Consider the following 21,220-nt stretch of genomic DNA (forward strand, 5'->3'; position numbering starts at 1 on the left):
CTATCCTCCCAGCCCTTTTTATTTTTTAACTTTTTATTTTGAAACAGGGTCTCACTAAGTTGCCAAGGCTGGCCATGAAACTGTGGTCCTCCTGTCTCAGCCTCCTAAGTACTGGGATTATAGATAGGCACCACCACACTTCTGATTTGGGGTGAAATTCCATTGTGGGGGGGATGGTGTCATGGGTGTGGCGGGGGATGGCGATAGATGTTGGTTGACTTTGCCTGGGCAATATCATTGGCCTATTTTTCCTTTCAGTAACCACTTCTTTCTCCTGTTCCTGTGGTTACAAGGAGGCTGGCTGTCTTGAACACCTCCCTCTCTGCCTCTGACACTCTGAGCAAGGCCTGGCGAGTAAGACTCAATTCTAGGACTTCTGTTAGAACTCCAGGGGAAATAGAGTATCATTTCTCTGCTCAACTCTGGCTGCCAAGGATCACAGCAGAGTCCAACTGGAGAAGAACAGGAACAGAGGGAGGCAGAGGAGCAGGAGGAAGGGAAAGAGCAGGCTGAGATGCTAAGCAGACAGCCCCGACTCTGGCACGCAAGAGCGTTTCCTTCTCTTTCCTTCCGCAGTCATGACTGAGCTTCTGCCGCAGACCCCGTGCGCGGCGCAGACTCACCTCCGTGTTGTTTCCGTACCACCACACGTACGTGAGAGTCCCCACTTGGCTGGGCCACAGCACTGCGGTCGCATTGACCTCTTTGTTCTTGGTGGTGACAAAGGGGAGTGACAGGTGCACGTGCTCCAGGGGACCTGAGACACAAGAGAAAGGGGGCCGTAGAGAGGGGAGAGCTGCTTCTGCTCCACTCCCCTGCCCGGAGAACGTGTACTCTTCAAGCCTCTAAAACATCGCAGCCCCATTGCTGAGGAAGGGCTCTTGCTCTCTCCCTGCTTCAGAGAAAAGGACCATGTTATCGCAAACCGTTTATTCTCATCATTTTCTATCTATAGATATTTCTTTCTTTTCTTTCTTTCTTTTTTTTTTTTTTGGTGGTACTGGGGATGGAACCATTCTACTTCTGGGCTACACTCCCAGATCTATTTTATATTTTATTTGCAAACAGGCTCTCTTAAGCCAGCAAGGCTGACTTCTAACCTGCGTGATCTTCCTGTCTCTACCTCCCAAGCGTAGGGATTATAAGCGTGCACCACCACGCCTGGCTATCTATAGATATTTCTACAAGTCTAAAATCTGAGTTATGGATGTGTAAATGTTAAAAAATAGACAATTTATGAAACCTTAAACAAACAAATGCAATATAAAATTCCACAGGGAGCTATATCCTCTATCCAAGAGATTATTTCCTTAGAGATAAACCAGGATCATGGAGGCTTCATAGACCCAGGTTGGGAGGATGGGTGGATAAATTCCCAAGCCACGCTACTAGTAATTATTCCTTATTCCTTGCTGCAGTTGGAGGGGAGGGCACTGGGGGGTTGAACCCTGTGCTACATCCCCAGTTCTAATTTATTTTGAAACAGGAACTCACTAATGGAGGCTGGTGTTGCACCTGCGATCCTCCCATCTCAGCCTCCCAAAGTACTGGGAATATGCCACCACACCTGGCCCTTGTTGCATTTTAAAGATTGGTGTATGTATAAAATACATGTGTGAGTGTGAGCATACATCTGCCTCGTTAGAGAAACATGGGACACAGTGTGTTTGGGGCAAAGCGTGTCCAGAAAACGGGTGTGTGAAAGTGGATAGGGCTTCTCATGAATGAGTCCCAGGCTTTGGGACACGCACTTCACTCTCACTCTTATGGATTGCACAGGCCACACCTCGGTCCTCTGTGGGGCCTTTGCCTCTACACCTTTCTCATGGTACCTGCCAGCCTTTGGGTCTCAGTTCCAGCAGCCCTTCCTCTGCAGGGCTCTTCCTGACTCCCCTGACCTGAAGGAAACAAATCAGAAGACAAGAACTAGATGCACTGTGCTAGAAATCCCGGTTCTAGTTCACAGTGGTTCGTTTGCTTTGTTGCTCTTATATATAAGCCTTAATTTTTTTTTAAGGCAGAGCATCAGAGCAGGGACAATGTCTACATGTTATTATACCAGTGGCGTCAATGGCATCGTGCTAGTGAACTGTGGCCATCCACTAAATCAGTAGTTTTTGAGTACTGTTAGTCACTCGGTATTATTTCAGGTGCTGGGGACATGTGGCACTGGTAGAACTTAGGATTTTTTAAGGGGAGAAAGTGTTGAACACAAAAAACAGAAATAGGAGATAAAGGGCTGATTTAGACAGAGTGTTCAAAGGAAGGCTTCTCAGAGGAAGTGGCATGTGGGCAGCAACCTGAGCAAAGTGAAAGACAGTACCAAGGAATCTATTTGCAAGACTCTGGTGAGGAAGAGGCATGTAAAGACCAGGAGGGGAAGGCATGTTTGCCATGTTGGCTAAGACGCCAGGAAGTCAAACCAGCTGCAATGGAGATAGGGTGGGAAGGGTGGGCCGAGGAGCTGGAAGAGGCACTGAGCGAGCACAAGTTGGGTATGAGTTCGGGTGCCAGAGTTTAGGTCTTGTTAAATTGCTGAGACTGGTTTTGAGTCTGCGATTCTCCTGTCTCAGCCTCTCAAATACTGGGATTACAGGTGTGGGCCACCATGTCTAGCTGAACTTAGATATTTTTAAGGAAAGAAGATACTGGCTAGCATATTGCCTTGAAGGTGCTGAAATAAATAAATAAGTATATATATATATATATATATATATATATATATATATATATATTATTTATTTATATGGATAGATATAGTTATATACACACCTGTGTAGAGGAATAAAATTTATCTTTCATAATTTCTATTGTCTCTTGTGTTCATTTACTTTACATGGATGTGAAAACCTACCTCCTGTCGTGCAGAAGCCTATATATTAAGCATCTCTGTTCTGCAAAGAGGGTGAAGTCCACCCTAAAGGAGCCACAGAGTGGAAATTATAGCCCTTAAAGGTCCCCAGACTATGTGGAGAGCTGACTAAACTGGCTGATACTGCACCATCATACAGGTGCGGCAATGCACAGAATGGACAGCAGGTGGCGCTGCATCACTCCATATGAATCTTGGGTGAGAGAATTGGGGAATTACCTGTGTGAGTTGGGTTTCCCTCCTCTTTTTTTGTATATCCTTCTTGTGCTGCAGGACACAGCTGATGTCTGTGCAACTAAACACTGTGTGTATGTGTGTGTGTGTGTGTGTGTGTGTGCATACGTGTGTGTATGCATATGTGTATGCATGCGCATACCTGTGTATATGTGTGTGTGCATATGTGTGTATGTGCATGTGTGTGTGTGCATATGTACTGACTGCTCTGGCCTGCCTCTAGCCCTCTAGCATTTATGTTCTAGAGACCTCTGACCACCTGATTAAACAGTGCATACATAGCATATCGTTATTTGTTTGAAATGACAAGAACGAAATAATGGAAAATGTAAAAACTGTAGCCTATAAGGAGGAGATGCTTAAACAAGGTTCCTCAAACTTCAGTGTACATGACAATCATGCTGGTCTGTTCAAAGCAATTATGCTGCCACATTGCCAGTAATCCTAATTCAATAGGTCTAAGATAGGACCTAGAACAAAGCATTGTTATAATTTAATTCTGGGGCAGGTGACTGATTACCTCAAACTTTCCAAAACCCCAATCCTATGTCTGCAGGTCAAGATAATGACTGTGTTAATGGCTGCAGAGGCCCCTGTTTTTTATTTAGTTTTCCACTACAGGTATCATATTATCCTAAGGCGGGGCCATAAAGACCTCTGCAAATTGCTCCTCGGTAAGGCTGCAGTGAAGGAGGTAGGCCGAAGAAGGAACAAAGCCTCTGCCTCATCTCTTTTCACCTCCCATTCTACCAGTCTGCAGAGTTGTCAGTGATTTTTTTCCTGCAAGATGGCTGTGAGAAGGCAGCTTCCCAGAGCAGAAATCTGCCTGCCCTCTAAATTCTCGGCCCGTCCAGCTGAAGGCAATGCTGGCCACATCACGTGTCTCATTAGTTTGCAAAGTAGCAGAGCACAGTGAATACTATCCCCAAGGAATTTACAACTGTCAGCCTTCAACAGATTACCCAGGCTCCCGTGAAAGCTCTGGCCCACTCCTGGAAACATTAAAGCAGGAACATCAGCTCCATTTGTTTCTGATGACCTTTGCAAACCCATATTGAAAAACCTCTGATTTGGAATCAAATCGTTTTTCAGCACTGGAAAGAAGAGGGAATGCATTTGTAAGACAAGACATGGTTTTTCTGGGAGTGCCCCCAGAGGGAGTGGAGGCAAAATGGCCATTGGACAAGCTAAGAATTGCTGCTATTTCTCCTCTACATTGGAATCCACTAAGTCCAAATGCACATATTACTTTGTGATGATGGAAAATCAAATTTTACTAGATGTCAGTCTGCTGGCTATTTTGCCTGATGAAACCTTTGGGAACGGGATATGCATCCATTTGACAGAAGAGAAATATCTAGGCTCAGAGAACTGGAATGACTTGCAGAGGATCCCGACTTAGATTGCCTAGCTTTGAGGTTCCATGCTTTCTGTTTCTCCCTGAAAAGCCAACTCTGTCCCTCACCTCTGTAACCTGACACTTTGGCACCAAAATTCACTTGTGCCACCTTCCAGGAGAGAAGATCCTCTAACCCGAAGTCATTCACCACACTGGTCCAGAATTTAGAGATTAAGAGCTGGAATTTCTGAGAAGGGTGGACTTGTGTCTTGAGCCTGGCTGTGCTTAGTAATAAGTCTGCTCTTCAGAGATGCTTTTGCTCTAAGGACCTTTAGAGAGTTTTTAATGGTTCCTATTTCATTGGACTAATTTGAAAATTGAGAAAATATACATAAAAATTGTTTCATGCAAAGCCCAGCTGCCATACACAGTAAGAATTTAATAAAGTATAGCCCAAAAGGGAGAAATCCAGTTGGCAAACAGAATCATGCCTAACTTTGTTTAGACTCAAGGAAGGTAGTGTGGATTAACTCAAAGTGCTTCAGTCATAAGTGTCCATTGGCGAAAAGTCAAGAGTGACTGACATGTCGGGGCTCCTCAGTCTCTACACAATCTCTTGAGCATCCCTGAATGTCTTGACCTTTTGCTAGATACAGCAGTTTTTTTGTCCAAAATGGGTACTAAGCAGTACTTTCTGTGACTTGAAATATAAACTAAGTCATTTATACAATGGAGCTCCTTTCACTTTAAAGTAAACTATTTTTCTAGTAATGAACACAAGTCCCGGGAGTCTGGGGGACACCTTCAGACCTGCCATATTTGTGACACACAGTTTACCAGGCGCAACATAGAAGTTGCTATCGTATCATATATACTCAGGCCTTTAGATTCCCTGATGGAAAGCTAGTTCTTGGGATTCTTTCCTAGTATAGCTTCCTTAACATTGTTTATCCTCTTCCCTCTATACGACCTTCTCTCAAATATTAAATCGTCCACAGTTAAAAGTCCAGAAAAGGCATGCTTTTAAAAAGGAGAAAAGTTAAAAGTATTAATTATACCATGGAAGGCAGAAATAATCAGATAGAGAAAAATTTCTTTACTTGTGTTAATTTGATACAGCTGTGCCTATGAATTGTTTAAAATCATTCCTGATTAAACGAAGGGAAAAAAAATCATGTTTCAATCAATGAGCTCTGCAAGATGCTCACGCCCGTCCCCAGAGGTGGGTGTTATGCTTGGGAGCTGCCTGGAAAAAGTACATTGGGCGCAATAAGGATCTGAAGCAACCTGGAGCCCAGATTGTTTAAAGTTCCCTCATGAACGTCTCCTTACTCTTTCCACACTTTGCTTTCCTCCTCTCTAATTTCATCTTCCCTTCCTGCTCAGAGACAATTACCCTGTTTCTTCCAGACAGGAAATGCTGGATTAAATTTTAAAAGGACACAACAGTTAAGATATGTCATAAGCCAACAACAGTAATAACATACAAGTTACATGTAAGTACAGGACGGCGCTGTCAGACCCCAGACTGTTGTCCACCTGCACGGTCACTCGGAAAATGCCCACGTTCTGATAGACGTGTTTAATCCCGTCTTCCATGGAACTGAGGTTGACATAAGACACCGCGATACCGTCGCCAAAGTCCACTTGGATGAGCGTCCGCTGAACATCACCCTGCAAAACAGCCCAGCGTCAGAGGGAAGGGTGTCGGTGCCTGGGTTGTCTTGGTCTCTCTCCCAACATGATGACTTCCCTGACCCCCCCTTACAGCCAGGAGCATCTGTCCATTTTGGCAGAATCCTTGTGATACTCTGTGGCAGGTAGGAGTTTGCTAAGATGGACACTCCCAAAATCTAAAGGCACCAACTACCAAAGTTTCAAGGCTTCAAAAGTGACCAGTCCTTTATTATCAAATTTAATTTGATGTTCATTTCCTTAGAAGACTTTGGTAATAGTTTTATCATCCATGTAAATAAAAGGTATATGCACACAGTTTCAAAAGCTCAACATAGCCTGCCATGGTAGTATACACCCGTAATCACAGTACTTGGGGGACTGAGACAGAAGGATTCTGGATTTGAGGCCAGCCTCAGCAATTCAGCATGACCTTATTTCAAAACAAAAATAAAACGGGGCTGGAGGTACAGCTTGGAGGTAGAATGTCCCTTGGTTCAGTCTCCAGTACCTTCTCCAAAAATACAAAACAAAAACAAAAACAAAAAAAAAATAGCATACCTGACAGGGTAATCAATCAGTCAGTGTCTGTGAGACTTTTGAATCATCCTAACATGTTGGAGGACGAATGGGAAGACACTTTGCTTGATATGACTGTGGACTCAGTCTGCTAGTGCTTAAGATAACAGTGGTTAATTCCTTTATCCTTTGGTATATTGTGCTATGAAAATGATCTCATTTTGTTCTTCATACAATCTTTTGTGTGTGTGTGCTAGGGATTTAACCCAGAGGCATTCTACTTCCAAGCTAGACCCCTATCCCAGTTCTTTACTTTCTACTTGAAAACAAGGTCTCACTTGGTTTCTGAGAGCCTCACTAAGTTGCTGAGTATGGCTTTGAACCCGTGACCCTCCTGTCTCAGCCTCTCAAGTATTGGGATTATAGGCCTATCTCACCATACCTGGCATCTTCACATAATCTTAATCTGGACAGTAGGCAAAGTTCAACGACTTTGCAGATGAGTAACTTGAAATTTACCAAGAATTCAGCATTTGCTCAAGGTCAACACAACTAGTTAGTGGTTGTCCTGGGATTCTAACCCATTTCTCTAGACTGTCATGATTGACGGGATATACTGCTGTGGGTAAAACATTGAAGATCTCCCTGGGGCTTGAAATCCAGAGCATCATTAACAAGCTAGGCAAATTCATGTAAATCATTCAATTCCTTTGTTTCAGTTGCCAAATCTATGAAATGGGTCTGAACTCAAAAGATTGCTATAAAATAACACATAAGTAATTAGTTATCTATAAAATATTATACAGAAACTATGAAAGCCAGATATGGTGGTGCATACTTTCAATCCCAGTACTTGGGAGGTTGAGACAGGAGGATCCCAGGTTCTTGGCCAGCCTCAGCTACTTAGTGAGGCCTTCTGTGACTTAGACCCTGATTCAAAATAAAGAATAAAAAATACAGCTGGAGATGTAGCTCAAAGGTAGAATCCTCCTGGGTTCAATCTCCAGCAACACACACACACACACACACACACACACACACACACACACACACACTTCTATGAGCCAGGTCTGGTATGGCTGTGATCCTACTGCTTTGAAGGCTGAAACAGAAGGACCACAGATTTGAGGCCAGCTTCAGCAACATAGTGAGACCCTTTAAAACTCAGGAGATCCTGTTTCAAAATAAAAAATGAAAAATGGTTGGGGGCATATTTCAGAGGTAGAATGCCCTTGTGTTCAATTTCTAGTATTACTACTACTTCTACTATTACTACCACTACTACTACTAATAATAAAGCAATGCAGCTGTAAAAGACCTACAATATTCTTTAAAGCTTAATTCAAACAATATCATTCTAAATTTCCCATAAGTGAGCAGGAAAAGATAAAGTCTGCATTCCAGAATCCAAGATCTGTAAAATAAAAATGGCCTTTGACAATTTAGAGTCTCAAGAAACAAAGTTGCTTAGACCCAATTTGCAAAAGTCAGTTTCTCTCACATAGTCAGTCCATGTCTAAGTTTTTTTTTTTCTTTTTATAGTATTTCCCATTTTCAGGTAGAAAAAAATTTGAACTAGAAATGTATTTTTGATTAAGTCAGGTTTATGTGGTATCATATTTTTTGAAAAGGCCAAGTTTAAAATGGCTGACATTTAAAAGATTAATTCACAGGGAAAGGAAAAGCAGTTCAGATCTTATGAATCTGTGTGACCCACTCCTCTGAGCTATGCCTGGTTGAGCACTGCATGGGCCAGGGAAGCAGGGGCTGGGCAAGAAGGGAGCACAGGTCCCCATTATATTACTCATGGACAAAATCACTCTGCTGGGGAGAAAAGGATACTCCATTCCAAATTACAAAACAAATATCCAGGAACTCAGTTATTTTGCAATTGCTTTTATTTCTTTCACTAATAAATATAAATATTAACCATCCTAGCTAACTTGTCCTTCACTTGGACAACCCAAGTGGACTGTCAATCTCGATTCCAGTCTCTGGTGAGTTTCCATCTCTAGGCTGGGAAGCCAACCCAGGATATGGGTCTGAGGAAGAGCCTGTGTTTTGAAACAAGGGTCTGAGGGAAATAAAAGACAGAGTCAGGGTAACCCTGGCATAAGAGAAGTAGCAGAAATTCTACTGAAAACTGAGGGGCATAGGAGGAGAAAGAAGGCTTAAGATACTTTGTAAGGACCAAGTGTGAACATTAGGCAGGGTCCTCGATTGCAAGAGGAGGAAGGGAGATTTGCCATGGCCCCACTTCCCTTGGAAGTCTGCGTGATCACTGCACGCATGACGTGGCACATGCTTACAGAAAGCAAGCCCTGAGGGAGCATGGTTTCTGGTCAAAATTACTCCTTGCTCTTAGATGTTCTTTCATAGCTATTGTTCTTTTGGTAATGATTCTATTAACTTTTCACACAACTTGCTCCAGTGATGTAAAATCAGGACTATGGGAGAAACTGAGTCTGTGGAAGATAAATTTTCTGGTAATATATGTCTGTGCCCTTAGACTCCCCCTGCCTTGCTCCAAGCTATAATAAAATCTAGTCAGAGCTTAGGTGCTGTGCAAGCATTCAGGCTGCAATAATTACAATGCAGAGTTCCTCTCTATCTTTGCCCTTCATTCTAATCATTAACCTATAGTAAAAGCCTTAAGAGTCAACTGAGGCCATTGGCCCTAAAACTACAAGAAAGGCAACCAGTGCCTCTGTTTACCTCCTCTCCTCGTGATCTGGTCTGGATATAGGAAAGATAAACTTTGTGTGCAGCTTCAAAGCACTCTTGTTGATGAGCAACTAATACTGCCCAATACAATAAAGCCGAGGGCCAGGGAGATTCTTGACCCTTGCACTTAGTACGTGCACTTTCCGGAGACAAAAAGGCGCCACCTGGCTAAGAAATTAGTATGTCAGAACAAAAGACAGATATAATAAGTGTGCAGGTATAAAGTTTTGATGGAGATAAAGAAAGGAAATCTTGTGAGAATAAGAAAGCATTTTGTATGAAGTAAAGTTTTATCCTAAGATTGTCCCAAATGGGAAAGAAAGGACCAGGATAAAAAATCAGAAGATTAAAAGCAGGTTGCAGAAAGGTTTGTGGTATGTGATGAAGATAGATCATTAAAAGAAGAGTAGGTTTCTAGTAAGCCTACCGCTTGTGTATTCCCAAGAGGAAAGTGCTCAGCAGCAGGATAGTAGAGGCTAGAGGAGTACATCTGACAATTAAATCTAAAGACTCCAAAGTCTGCAATAATATTTATCAAAGAATAGTTACAGGAATCAACTCGCCTATGTCTTCTTGTCATGTTGCTTTTTGGGCCCTGTCTGCTAAAATGTATTGTGAGTGTTGTCTCATAGGATTGAAGCTTTCAGACTTCAGATGGTGTTACAGACAGGACCTGACAGACATCTATTGCTGCCCTTTGGATCGTCATAGACATACATGGCTTGGACCCATCTGATTCCCCCATGCCAACTACATGCATAAATGTACCCTAAAGCTGGGACCCCCAACTTCGTCCCCATCTAGCTCAAAGAAGTTACTAGACAGAGGAGGACATGGACAAAGCCTAAGGAACGGAAGGTTCCAAAAGGGTTAAAGGAGATTCTAAAAGCCGAGTTCTCCAAAAATCTCTGGGTGTGACTCCTGTCCTTTTTGGAATTTGCCCTCTAAGGCCACCCATCTGCAAGGCCAAGGGGCTGGCCTTAATCACAAGATCCTGGGCTAATCTTAATCTCAAGACCAGTGAGTTTACAGGTCTCCTTTTTTACGTGTCCTTCACTATTGTTCTTTGGTGTTTACACTTTTTACTAGGAATCTCACTGGGGGAAGGATATAAGAATCTTGGTTTTGGGAAATAAATTTTGTCAGTTGCAGAGAGGTAATTGTCTGTGCCCAGTCATTTCAGGTTTCTCTCTCCCAAGTCCCATGGACGAATCCCCACATTTAGCGCCATGAACAGGAATTTGAAGGAGTTTATTTCATTAAGGAGGAGAAATCACTGCAGAAAAACCTCTGCAGAAAACAGCCGAATTTCTTTGCCCATCTTCCAAGAACCCTGTCCCAGCAGTCTCCAGTGCTCTGACCGAGCTGGTCCATCGCAGATATTCATACTTTGAGCTAATTTAGCTCATCCTCAACAGAGAGAGAGAGAGAGAGAGAGAGAGAGAGAGAGAGAGAGAGAGAGCAATCATCCGTCAACAGAGAGAGAGAGAGAGTAGTCCCCCAGAGTCTAGGGAGAGGAAAGTTTTAGCTACCAGTGTTTGGGACTACTGTGCCTTGCTATTTCCATCTGATATTATCTTTCTTTTGTTGGTCTGGTTTTAGACCTTTTTTCTCTTACATAAAGCCCCTCCAAGTTCTGTCTGGATGTTATGCTGGTCTTCTGGCCTGACAGAGCCCTTAATCTTTACTCATAATAATGTTCTCTATGTATGTAGTATGTGAAAGGAAGGGTTTAAGGTACAAATGATTGAATCATAAGGCTTCCATCACAGAATCAGGCTATTAGGAATTATATGTGTGTGTGTGCACTATATATTTATACATATATATACACATATACTATATATGTATATATACTATAGTACCTATGGTTTATATACATACATATATGTGTGTGTGTGTATATATAATGTATATATATATGTATATGTATATGCATATGTATATATATGTATATGTATATATATGTATATATATGTGTGTATATATATATATATATATATATATGTATATATATGTATGATACCCTTTAGTTCAGCCTGTTGAATAGTTGAATGTGTTTTTCTTGTGACTGGATCAAGCAATAGAATAATATAGTATAGCATAAGCTGATGCTTCTCTTTTTCAATTTTAATGTGGTGATAAAGTTTCACCAGGATGCCTTAGGATGCTAAATGCTTACAGTTGGAATGGAAGTACTAAGCTTATTATTTGTGGACTGGAGCATAATCACCAAGAGAAGTCCCATGATACCTGCTGCCAAGATGAGCTACCTTCTCTAGAAAGCATGCTGCTGGCTGCTTACTACGGTCCTGTGTGTAAGCCCCAGTGGGCTGGGATGTTTTTAGTGGTTGAATCCTAGGAGCCTTGCATAATGCTTATAGCTAATCCTTTTTAATTTTTTTCTTATTTTTTTTGTTTTTTTTTTCAATGAAATTTGAATATTATGCATTTATTTCTTTTTTTTAATTTCTTTTCAATTTTAGGTTTTGTACTAAGAATTGAACCCAGGGGCCTGTGATGCTTCTATATTAGTCTCCCAAGTACTGGGTTTACAGGTGTGTGACACCATGCTTGGCTTGAATATTATGTATTTCTAATGTATTTGTTCACTAAAATGTTTCCTTATATATTTAGCTATTAGACACCTGGAAGCTAGAAAGGGCACATGTGATATACATTTTATATACTAGAAAGACTGAGGTGCCAAAAGGCTCCATAAGATGGCTAAAGTCACATAGGTAGAGAGTCCCCAAACAATTTTAGATCATCTGTGGTTTACTTCGTTGACCTGAATTTGCTCAGTTGAAAGTTAAATATAATATTTTTCACAGTTTGGGAAAGTTCATGATAACGACAGGAGGTCACTTTCTTCCCTTTTTCGACTGTATTGTTGGCTTGAATTTATTTTCCCCCTCTGTCAACATTTTTACATAGATATGTGTAATTAAAGATGGGTTTGGCATGAATTCCATACTCCATCGTTTTCTTCCCTCTGGTTGAAGCAGTATTGGTTAAACCACAAAGAAGACAGAGAATATGAGCAACAAATGGTATTCATTTTTAGTAGCCAGGTGGTCTTGTGTATAATTGGGAATTACTTCAGTCTAATAAATCAAAGCCATTATTTCTGCAACTGAATCCAGGCCACAACCCCCCTGGATTATCACCTAAAATTCTTCACATCTACTGGCCTTTAGTCACATGCTCTAAAATAGATGTAGACCTAAGAAGACTAGCTCCAAAGAAGTGCCTGAGAATGGCGCGGAAGCCACGTGAAATCAATGCATTTGGGGATCTCCCATGGCATTGCTGACTTCTGCAATAGAAAAACAAATGTATCAAATGGCCACAATGAAGAGGAGATTCACCTGGGCAGAGAAAGTGCATGAACCTATCAGTTCTTGTATCATGAACTTAGAGAAGAATAGGAGAATAAATGCTGCAGTAATTCAATACTGACAGCCTCCGTCCAGAAACGAGATACCAAGACGCCACAAAGTGCATCAGAGACCCGCTGCAGACAGAAACTGGCTCCTGTTACCAGAGCCAGGTCCACACAGAGCTCCACAGAGTGCCAGGAGCCTGCTTCACTGACGTTGGTCTCAGAAGGCTCAAGGATAATCCAACAAAATCTGCTTTGCAGAGAAATGACAGGTATAACTCCTTTTTATTAAAATAAACACCAAATGACACAGTATATATGCCGTAAGTCTGTGTATGTTGGTATGAGATTAGAGAATGATGCTGCTAAAAAAATATATCTCAGACTGTTCATACTGAGTAGCCTGAGAGTGGTGTGGAGAGAATGGAAGAGAAAAGGAGAAATGAGGGGTAAAGAGGATTTCATTAAATTTGAAAGGGGGGCAGAGTATCATATTAACATAAGAAACATTGAAATATGTCATTTTATTTCTGCTATTGCTGTAACTTTTATTTGCAGTACTGGGTATAGAACCCAGGAGCATTGTACTTTTGAGCTACACCCCTATCCCTACATTGTTTTTCTTCATTTTGAAACAGGGTTTCACTGAGTTGCAAAGTGCCTCACTAAGTAGCTGAGCCTGTCGGAGAACCCAGATCCTCCTGCCTCAACCTCCCAAATGCTGGAATTACAAGCATGTGCCACCATGCCCAGATACTGTAAATATTTTGAATACTGACTAATATATAGAAATAACCAGAAGGTAGCACAGATCCTATGTTGACTAGGATGAAATAGTCAACTTTGGTTTGACGGATCTGTTGTTATTTGTTTTGACCACAAATTGAGACAAAAAAAATCATTAGGTAGCATCGAGTGGCATAAAAAACCATATTTATGTCTTTCTTCACATGGTTTAAGATATTTAGGCAGAGTGGAGTCATTCAGCATTGCAGACACAGGTTATCAAGGTCCTGGAGAAAGATAAAATTATGGTACAATGTGCTTTGGCTTGCAAAGAAGCCCTCTCCTCAGCCAGGAGAGTGGGTCCTGGAGTGAGGTGCTGTTCACACTGCGCTCTCGCAGTGGGAGTGAACTCTGCCATGTGACTTACACATAAAGTGAGAGTTTATGTGCAAATCAGAATTCACTAGAACATGCCTTGGTCACTAAGAAAGTAGAGTGAGAACGTATCTTTAAACTTTTACTGTGTAAAAAATTGCAGAAACGGCTTCCTGTATCTTAACTTACTTCATCTTAAGTGCTAAAAGACTCAGATTGTTTAAAATTTCCTAGAATCACAGGATTAGTTTGGACCAACCTCTTCTTAACACCAAGCCTAGAATTCCTAATCCTGCTTCACAGAGCCCAGACTCCCTGCTGTGCTCATTCCCAAATGGGTGCTGAAGAAGGCTCTCACTTATATGTGAAACCTGGGATCTTTTAGAAGCATCACAAACTGCTATGGTTTGATGTTCTCTCCAAAGTCCATGGGCTAGAAACTTCATCCCCAGTGTAACGGTATTAAGAGGGGAGTACTTGGCCTTATTAATGGATTGATGCCATTACCGTGGAACTGGATTTGTTACTGCACAGGTGGGTTTCCGATAAAAAGATGAATCCGACTCCCTACTCACTTGTGTGAACACGTGTTCTCTTGTCTGTCTACCTTCTGTCATGTAATGGTGCCCAGGAATACCCTCACCAGATATGAGCCCCTTGACCTTAAACTTCCCAGTCTTCAGAACTGTAAGAAATTAATCTCTGTTCATATATTACTCAGTCTCTCTTAGTCTGTTAGAACAGCATGAAACAAAGTTGTGAACCAAAACCTTTAGAGGCACGTCAAGGTGGACATAATTCTTCAGGAAACAGTGATATAAGAGATTCCAGAGTCATATGTGAGGCCTATGGGATACTACGGAAGCTGCAAAGCGTATTTGTGAGGTCCTTTGATGGTGTGTTTGGCAAAGAATGAGATGCAGTAATCAAGAAACAACTGTTATGTGTTGGACCTTCCTTGGTGACTTTTATAGTGGCAAACTGAGGCCTTCTAGCACAGGAGAAGCCTGACTATTATGAAATATGTCATACCTGCCCCATCTTCTGTCCTCAAGCAAGTTCTTGGTCTTTTCTGGTATTCATGAGAAGCTGCCACTGCTGAGAGCTGGGAGAGAGTCTCGTTTGAATCATGCCCTTTTGCCAAACTTGGGCTCTGGACACCTCTATGCCAAACTTGGGCTCTGGACACCTCTATGATGTCCAGATACCTGCGTAATTGAAGAATATTCTCCACCTCCTGCCCTTGCCTGTTTTAGATGGCTTTTTAGAGCACAGGTGTCTCCCGAGGTACACCAGCCTCCTGGGCCTCTCTGCCAGCAAAGGCGACAGTGAACTTGGATGGCCTAACCTGGAGAGGAAGAGCCACCACAATGAAGAGGATAGATAGTAAGGCTTAATGACTTCACCAGAGAAGTCAGATCTGTCAAGGCCAAGTGCCAAAGACATGATACATAGTATTTCACCTTTTACAAGAGGAAATGTAAATGGCTGGGCTTTTAGGCCCTTCTCTGAATATTTGGATCCTTGAGTTTTGCCTAACTAAGCTTCTAAATACTTCTGATACTCAGATTGAGAAGAGCCCATAGAAACCTCAGGAAATGGTTTACTCCTTCACTTGTAAATGGGACATAACACAATCTGACTGACCGAACAACAAAACTCCTCCTATATGAAATATAAATATTAAACTCCAAAACCAGAAGCTGGAAGAAGGATTGTGTGTGTGGTGAAGACCTAACTTGGGTCTTATTGCTAACCCTGAGGCTGAATTGGGAGGCTAGACTGACAGGTCCTCAACTGGCAAGCAAGGAGACTATTCCAAACAGAAGACTATTTCAGGACTCTAGCCCCTGGAATGTTCACTGAACTGGAGCTATTTGGTATTGAGCCACCGATCTTTCCCCACTTATCAAGGCAGACAGAAATTTGTAGCACAGTTTCCCTCTGAGACCCAAAGAACAGCAATACTCCAACTTGTGTGGACCACTTTTAAAAGGAGAGAGAAACGGAATCCCAGAACAAGTTCTAACTAAGGCAATCTGACACCAGACATCTGGCTAAAGACAAGCTGTATTGCTTGCCCCATTTCCTTCTTCCTTTTTAACCCCAAGGAACAAGGGAGAAGAAATGAAGTGGCTCAATTACCTTGTTAAAGTCAAAGAAAATAAAGCTGAATGGAGCGAGGATTAATACATGGGAAAGTCTCAAATCTCATGGCTCATTGAAGTCAGCTCCTGCTCCTTTGTGTAAGGAGAAAATGTCCATGGCTTCATGTTGGAATGGAGCCGGCTTCAAATCTGATACCTGCCCCAATGTAACTGCCTGCCAATTCTTTGTGTTACTTCTAAAGCCTCCAAATAGAATTCCCTCTAAATAACAGAGTAGGTCAAATTCGGTCATGAATTCAAGCGAAGGAACATCTCATAAAGAGTTTTATCAAGAGCCATCTTCTCTCCTGTCCAAAGGCTGGCTAGCAGCATCCTACAATATTGGTGAAGATTTATTACATCATGGGTACTTTTATGCCCTCTTAAGTCTTCAATGTATATAAAATTATAGCTCATATGAACCCATCTAATAAGAATACAGCCCTCGTGCTTCACAGTTAAACCTCACAAAGGTTATAACCATGAATTTTCCTCATTAAGTTTCAGTCTTTGTATGTAAATTGAAGTATTAAAACAAGTTACAGATCAAAGTTTTAATTTCAGTCCCTGGTCTCGGATTTAATTTTAGAGTCTTAAAGTATGCAAAGAATTGCATCTCTTTGTTCTTACAGCTATTTAGAACAGACTTAATTGTCTTTTGCAGCACGCAGACACTACTTCTGGCTAGTGCTTCTCTCAAATGAGTACATCTCAAATTGGTTTCCTTGAGTTCCTAAGACTGATGAGGCCCTTCACCATCCATCCTGAGCCTGCAGGTTCTTGCATTGGATTTCTCTGGGAAGTTGTTATCGTGTTCAATGTCTATAGGCTCATTAGGTGTGCACTAATGATCCCAAGTCATCTATCTTGAGTGAGTCTCCAAACCCAGAGATGCCACTTCCAATTGTATCTTGGGTTTCAGTGAAAAACACCTACAAATGACTTCCTAAAAGTCAGTTGCAGTTGCAAAATATTTGGATTCTTAAAATACGTCTCCAGAGATTCTCCCTATCTCGGTAGAATTTTCCTGGGTAAATTCTTCTTTGTTCTTAAGGAAAAAATGACTCCTGAACCCACTGTGGTGTGGGTGCATGTGTGCATTTATGGATGTGTATATTCTTTTCAGTTTGCCCAATGGTCTTTCTCTTTGACTTGTTGCTGCTAATGATGGTTTACCTTCAGGTATGTGTGGAGAGAACTCTAAAAGCATCAGGGATGGGTTGCAGAAATTGAATTTTTTCATCAATTGAACATAGTTATGTAGCTCTCTGAGTAACACTTAAGGTGAGCTATGATATGTGGCTTAGAAGATACTGTGCTATAGAGCTATGTTTGTCATCTAGAGTTTGAGGGTAGTCCCATAAACTATTTGCAGGAAGGGATTAAATTTCTTACACTTGCCAAATCTTCAGTATTCTTGCTTGGGTACATACTATTGCACACAAAATTATATGCTAACATCAGTGCACCTTGCCTTTGAATTTCTTATATCAATGAGAAATTTTCTTGTTTGTTCTAGCTTTATAAATGTCTTCATTGGGCTGGTTATGGTGGGACACACTTGTAATCCCAGTACTAAGGAGGAACACAGGTTCTAGGATAGCCTCAGCTACTAAGCAAGGCCCTCTGAAACCTAGTGAGACCTTATTTCACAATAAAAAATAAAAATAATAAAATAAGGCTCAGGTTATAGCTCAGAGGTAGAACACCTCTGGGTTCAATCTCTGATACCACAAGAAAAAAGTATGTCTTCCTTGATTTTATTTTTTCCCAGTACTGGAGACTGAATCCAGGGCCTAGCAATCCTAATCAAGTACTCTTCTACAAATTACAAGCCCAGGCCTTTTCTTTATATTCTTATATTGAGATGGAGTCAGGCTAAATTGCCTTGGCTGGTCTTGAACTTGTGACCCCCCTGACTCAGCTGGGATGCAGACAAGTTCACCTAGCTTCCTTGATATCTTTATGTTATAGTTAAGACATATAATAGTAGGGGATAAAGAAAATTTTCATTTCAGATGGAGATTTTAACATGTTTTAGATGATATTCAAATTTTAAGAGTCTTTCCCTTTTAAATTTGGAATTTATCTCTATTCTTCTTGGAAAAGCTTATCCAAATCCACACACATTTATTGAATTTTTTTTCTATCAGTATGCTAGGCAAATTGAGCAGAGATTCTGAAATTGAAACCTGAAGTAAAATGCTTCCTATTTTAATGATATTCTGTTTATTGTTTTATTTTTTGGTACTAGGAACCCCTGGTAGTTCAGGATATTCTACCTCTGAGCTACACCCCAAGCCCTATTTTATTTTTTTATTTTGAAACAGTGTCTCAACAAATTGCTGAGGCTGTCATTGAACCTGTGATCCTCCTGTCTCAGCCTTCCAAGTAGTGGTATTACAGGAATGCTCTGCCACACCTGGATGATAAATTAGTATTTCATTCTGTGTTTTTAGTATTCCTGTGATTGGACTTTCATAAAAAGCTCAATATAGCAGAGGTCCTAGTTAACTCAAACATGTATTTCCACAAATAAAATAAGTATACTCATGAATAAAAAATACATGACATAAAATTGGCGCTTTGCAAAATGATGAGGATCAAAATATTGACACACATGTCTGTCTGGGGAGGCAGTTGGCTCTTTAGGTTGTCCATGCTTTAAATGATGTGCAGAGGAGATGGGTTTGTATGCAAGTAACTGAGAACAAAGATGAAGGTCTGTATTAGTTCATAGCTCTACCTTGCTCCATTAAAGATAAAAAGACTGTAGGAAAAAGTTGAAACACAATCATAAAACAGAGGCACAGGCCTTAGTACACAAATGGGAAACAAACCAACCAAAAATAGACCACCTGGCGCAGTGGCACACACCTGTAATCCCAGCCACTTAGGAGGCTAAGGCAGGAGAATCACATGTCCCAGGAGAGCCTGGGCAACTTAGTGAATCCCTGCCTAAAAATTAAAAACAAATGGGGGGCTGAGAATGTAGTTCAGTAGTAGAGGGCCTCTGAAGTTTTATTTGGGGATGTGAATATTTTGCCTAATTCTGCATTATTCACAACTGTGGTATATCAAAAGGCAGCAGAGACCTCTGGATCCTTTTGGCACCTGGTGATCTTTCTGTTTTGCACACATCAGAGGCATGATATAAATATCCCTATTGCTATAAAGTATTCCTATTATTTTTGTGGCCAGAGTCCAAAATAATTTTAAAAATAAGTTAGGTTCACCAAATTTGAGTGAAGGATAAACTCTTAGGGATTTCAAGGAAGATAGAGAAGTCCCATATGTTTCCAGTGGAGGCACATAGTGGGTATTTTTTAATTGTTTGTTTGTTTTTGGTTTGGAATTTAAGCTTTTAATTTCTAGCTTAATTTATACCCAAGCCTCTGAAGAAATTTGCTGAACTATAAATGGATTCTGAACTTCTTGGATACTGCATTGTTATCATATGCTTCCTTTTACTCTTTAAACAGTATCAGGTACACAGTTGGCCTGCAAAACAGGCATGGCTTTGAAAAGAGGAAGAAACCCAACAGAAGATGTAACATCTGTCTTTGCTGAGAGGGCTTTCAAAAAACTGATCCAAAAGTCATGGATACATGGAAAAGTTTGGTAAATTAGCTAACCAGTGTCTAAGAACATAGGAACAGGTGTAGGGCAAACCAGCTCAGGCACAAATGGTTTTTCTTTCTACTCCTTCATCTGTAGAGATGTCTATCCCCAGTGAGGGTTTCTACAGAAGCTTGAAAAGTGCATGTAGTTTTGCCCAAGAAAATGTTCCTTTAACCACAGAGAAGCAATGGAAAGGCCAGTCTCTAACAACTCTGTAACTGGGCTCCTGGCTCTGCTACTGAGCCCCTGTGTGGTCTCAATGAGTTTCTTTTCCTCTGCTGTGCCATTGATAGATGACAATAATGCTAGTATCCATTTGCATTGGGTTGCTCTGGAATCTAAATGAGATAAGACACATGAAGCTCTCCAACTGGAAAAGTTAATGCTCAATAAATGTTGGATATTCAACTTGGTGTTTTTTTTTTAATTATTTTTGGTGGTACTGGGGGTGGAACCCAGAGGCTTTCTACCTTCAGGGTATACTGCCAGACCTATTTTGTATTTTATTTGAAAACAGGGTCTCACTAAATTGCTGAGAGCCTCACTAAGCAGCTGACTGGCTTCGAACCTGTGCGATTCCTCCTGTCTCAGCCTCCCAAGCATGGGGATTACAAGTGTGCGCCACCACGCCCGGCCTTCAACTTGGTGTTTTATTGTGACAAATGTCAATGCACCCCTGCCACTCAAAACACTTTTGTTTGCATTGCTTAACCCACTCTTCACCCACGTCTATGAGTTTGGTCCAAAAAATAATTAAGAAACTGAGGTTGTTTCTGTAAAGTGTCTATGAATAATTAGCATAAAATCCACCATTTAATGTGATGTCCCTAGGATTTCTGATTCAAGGACAGCGGTGGCCTTGGCTTCATGCTCTGCACCAGGAGATAAAAGCATCCAGGAACCATGTCTGACAGCAGAAGGCAGCAGACTCCATCCCTGCTGGTTTAGCTTTGCTCACTCAGGTGGAATGAACTGACTTGATGTGTTTTTTTTCTCCCTTCTAGCACCCTGAAGGGATGAATTCACACATCTAAAGAACCACATTCCTCAATCTGTTCCCAGATCATTCAGCCCAGTGTGGGATGCCTGATGATCTGTGTTACAGGGAAGGCAAGGTGTAACAGCAGAGAGCCTGGCTTCCTCCCTGAAGTGGATTCTCCATTATTTGTGCAAAGGTCAGAGCTGACCAGGAGGGAAAGATCTTTTTCAGAGCTTGCTCTATTGTGTTGTTAGAAATAAAACAATCTAAATTCTTCCCCAGAACAGACATCTATTACTTCATAGGAGACACACTTCAGAGTGTCATAATCAGGTTGCTTATGTCTCTGGAAAAGATCTTAGCATGTACTATGTAAGGAATCAGGGTAGAATGTTGGTTTAGAAAATGATTTCTTCTCTGAAAGTCTATGAAGTGTTTTTTGTATTTTTTTCTCTCCTTACCAAAGATCTAAATTGAAAGTACTGTATTTTATATGACTTCATAAAATATTTTAAGTATTTTGCTGAGTAATGTATATAATTGAATATGCAACCTACACCTCCCTCTCTCTCTCTCTCTCTCTCTCTCTCTCTCTCTCTCTCTCTCTCTCTCTCTCGCGTGTGTG

The 21,220-nt window shown here is 41.2% G+C and overlaps 1 protein-coding gene across 5 annotated transcripts in view; it reads right to left on the reverse strand.

Annotated features, from left to right (window-relative positions):
* The window catches only part of SORCS1 (sortilin related VPS10 domain containing receptor 1), a gene marked incomplete at both ends in the record, with an annotated part of 539,831 nt that overhangs the window by 40,291 nt on the left and 478,320 nt on the right, over positions 1-21,220 (reverse strand). For all 5 annotated transcript variants that reach the window (XM_080694691.1, XM_080694692.1, XM_080694694.1 and 2 more), the window contains 2 exons: positions 624-757; positions 5,933-6,119. In XM_080694691.1, the coding sequence (XP_080550817.1) occupies positions 624-757; positions 5,933-6,119 (321 nt within the window). The remainder of the gene's footprint in view (positions 1-623; positions 758-5,932; positions 6,120-21,220) is intronic.

This window comes from Muscardinus avellanarius (genome assembly GCF_963383645.1).
Source record: "Muscardinus avellanarius genome assembly, chromosome: 4".
Taxonomy (NCBI): domain Eukaryota; kingdom Metazoa; phylum Chordata; class Mammalia; order Rodentia; family Gliridae; genus Muscardinus; species Muscardinus avellanarius.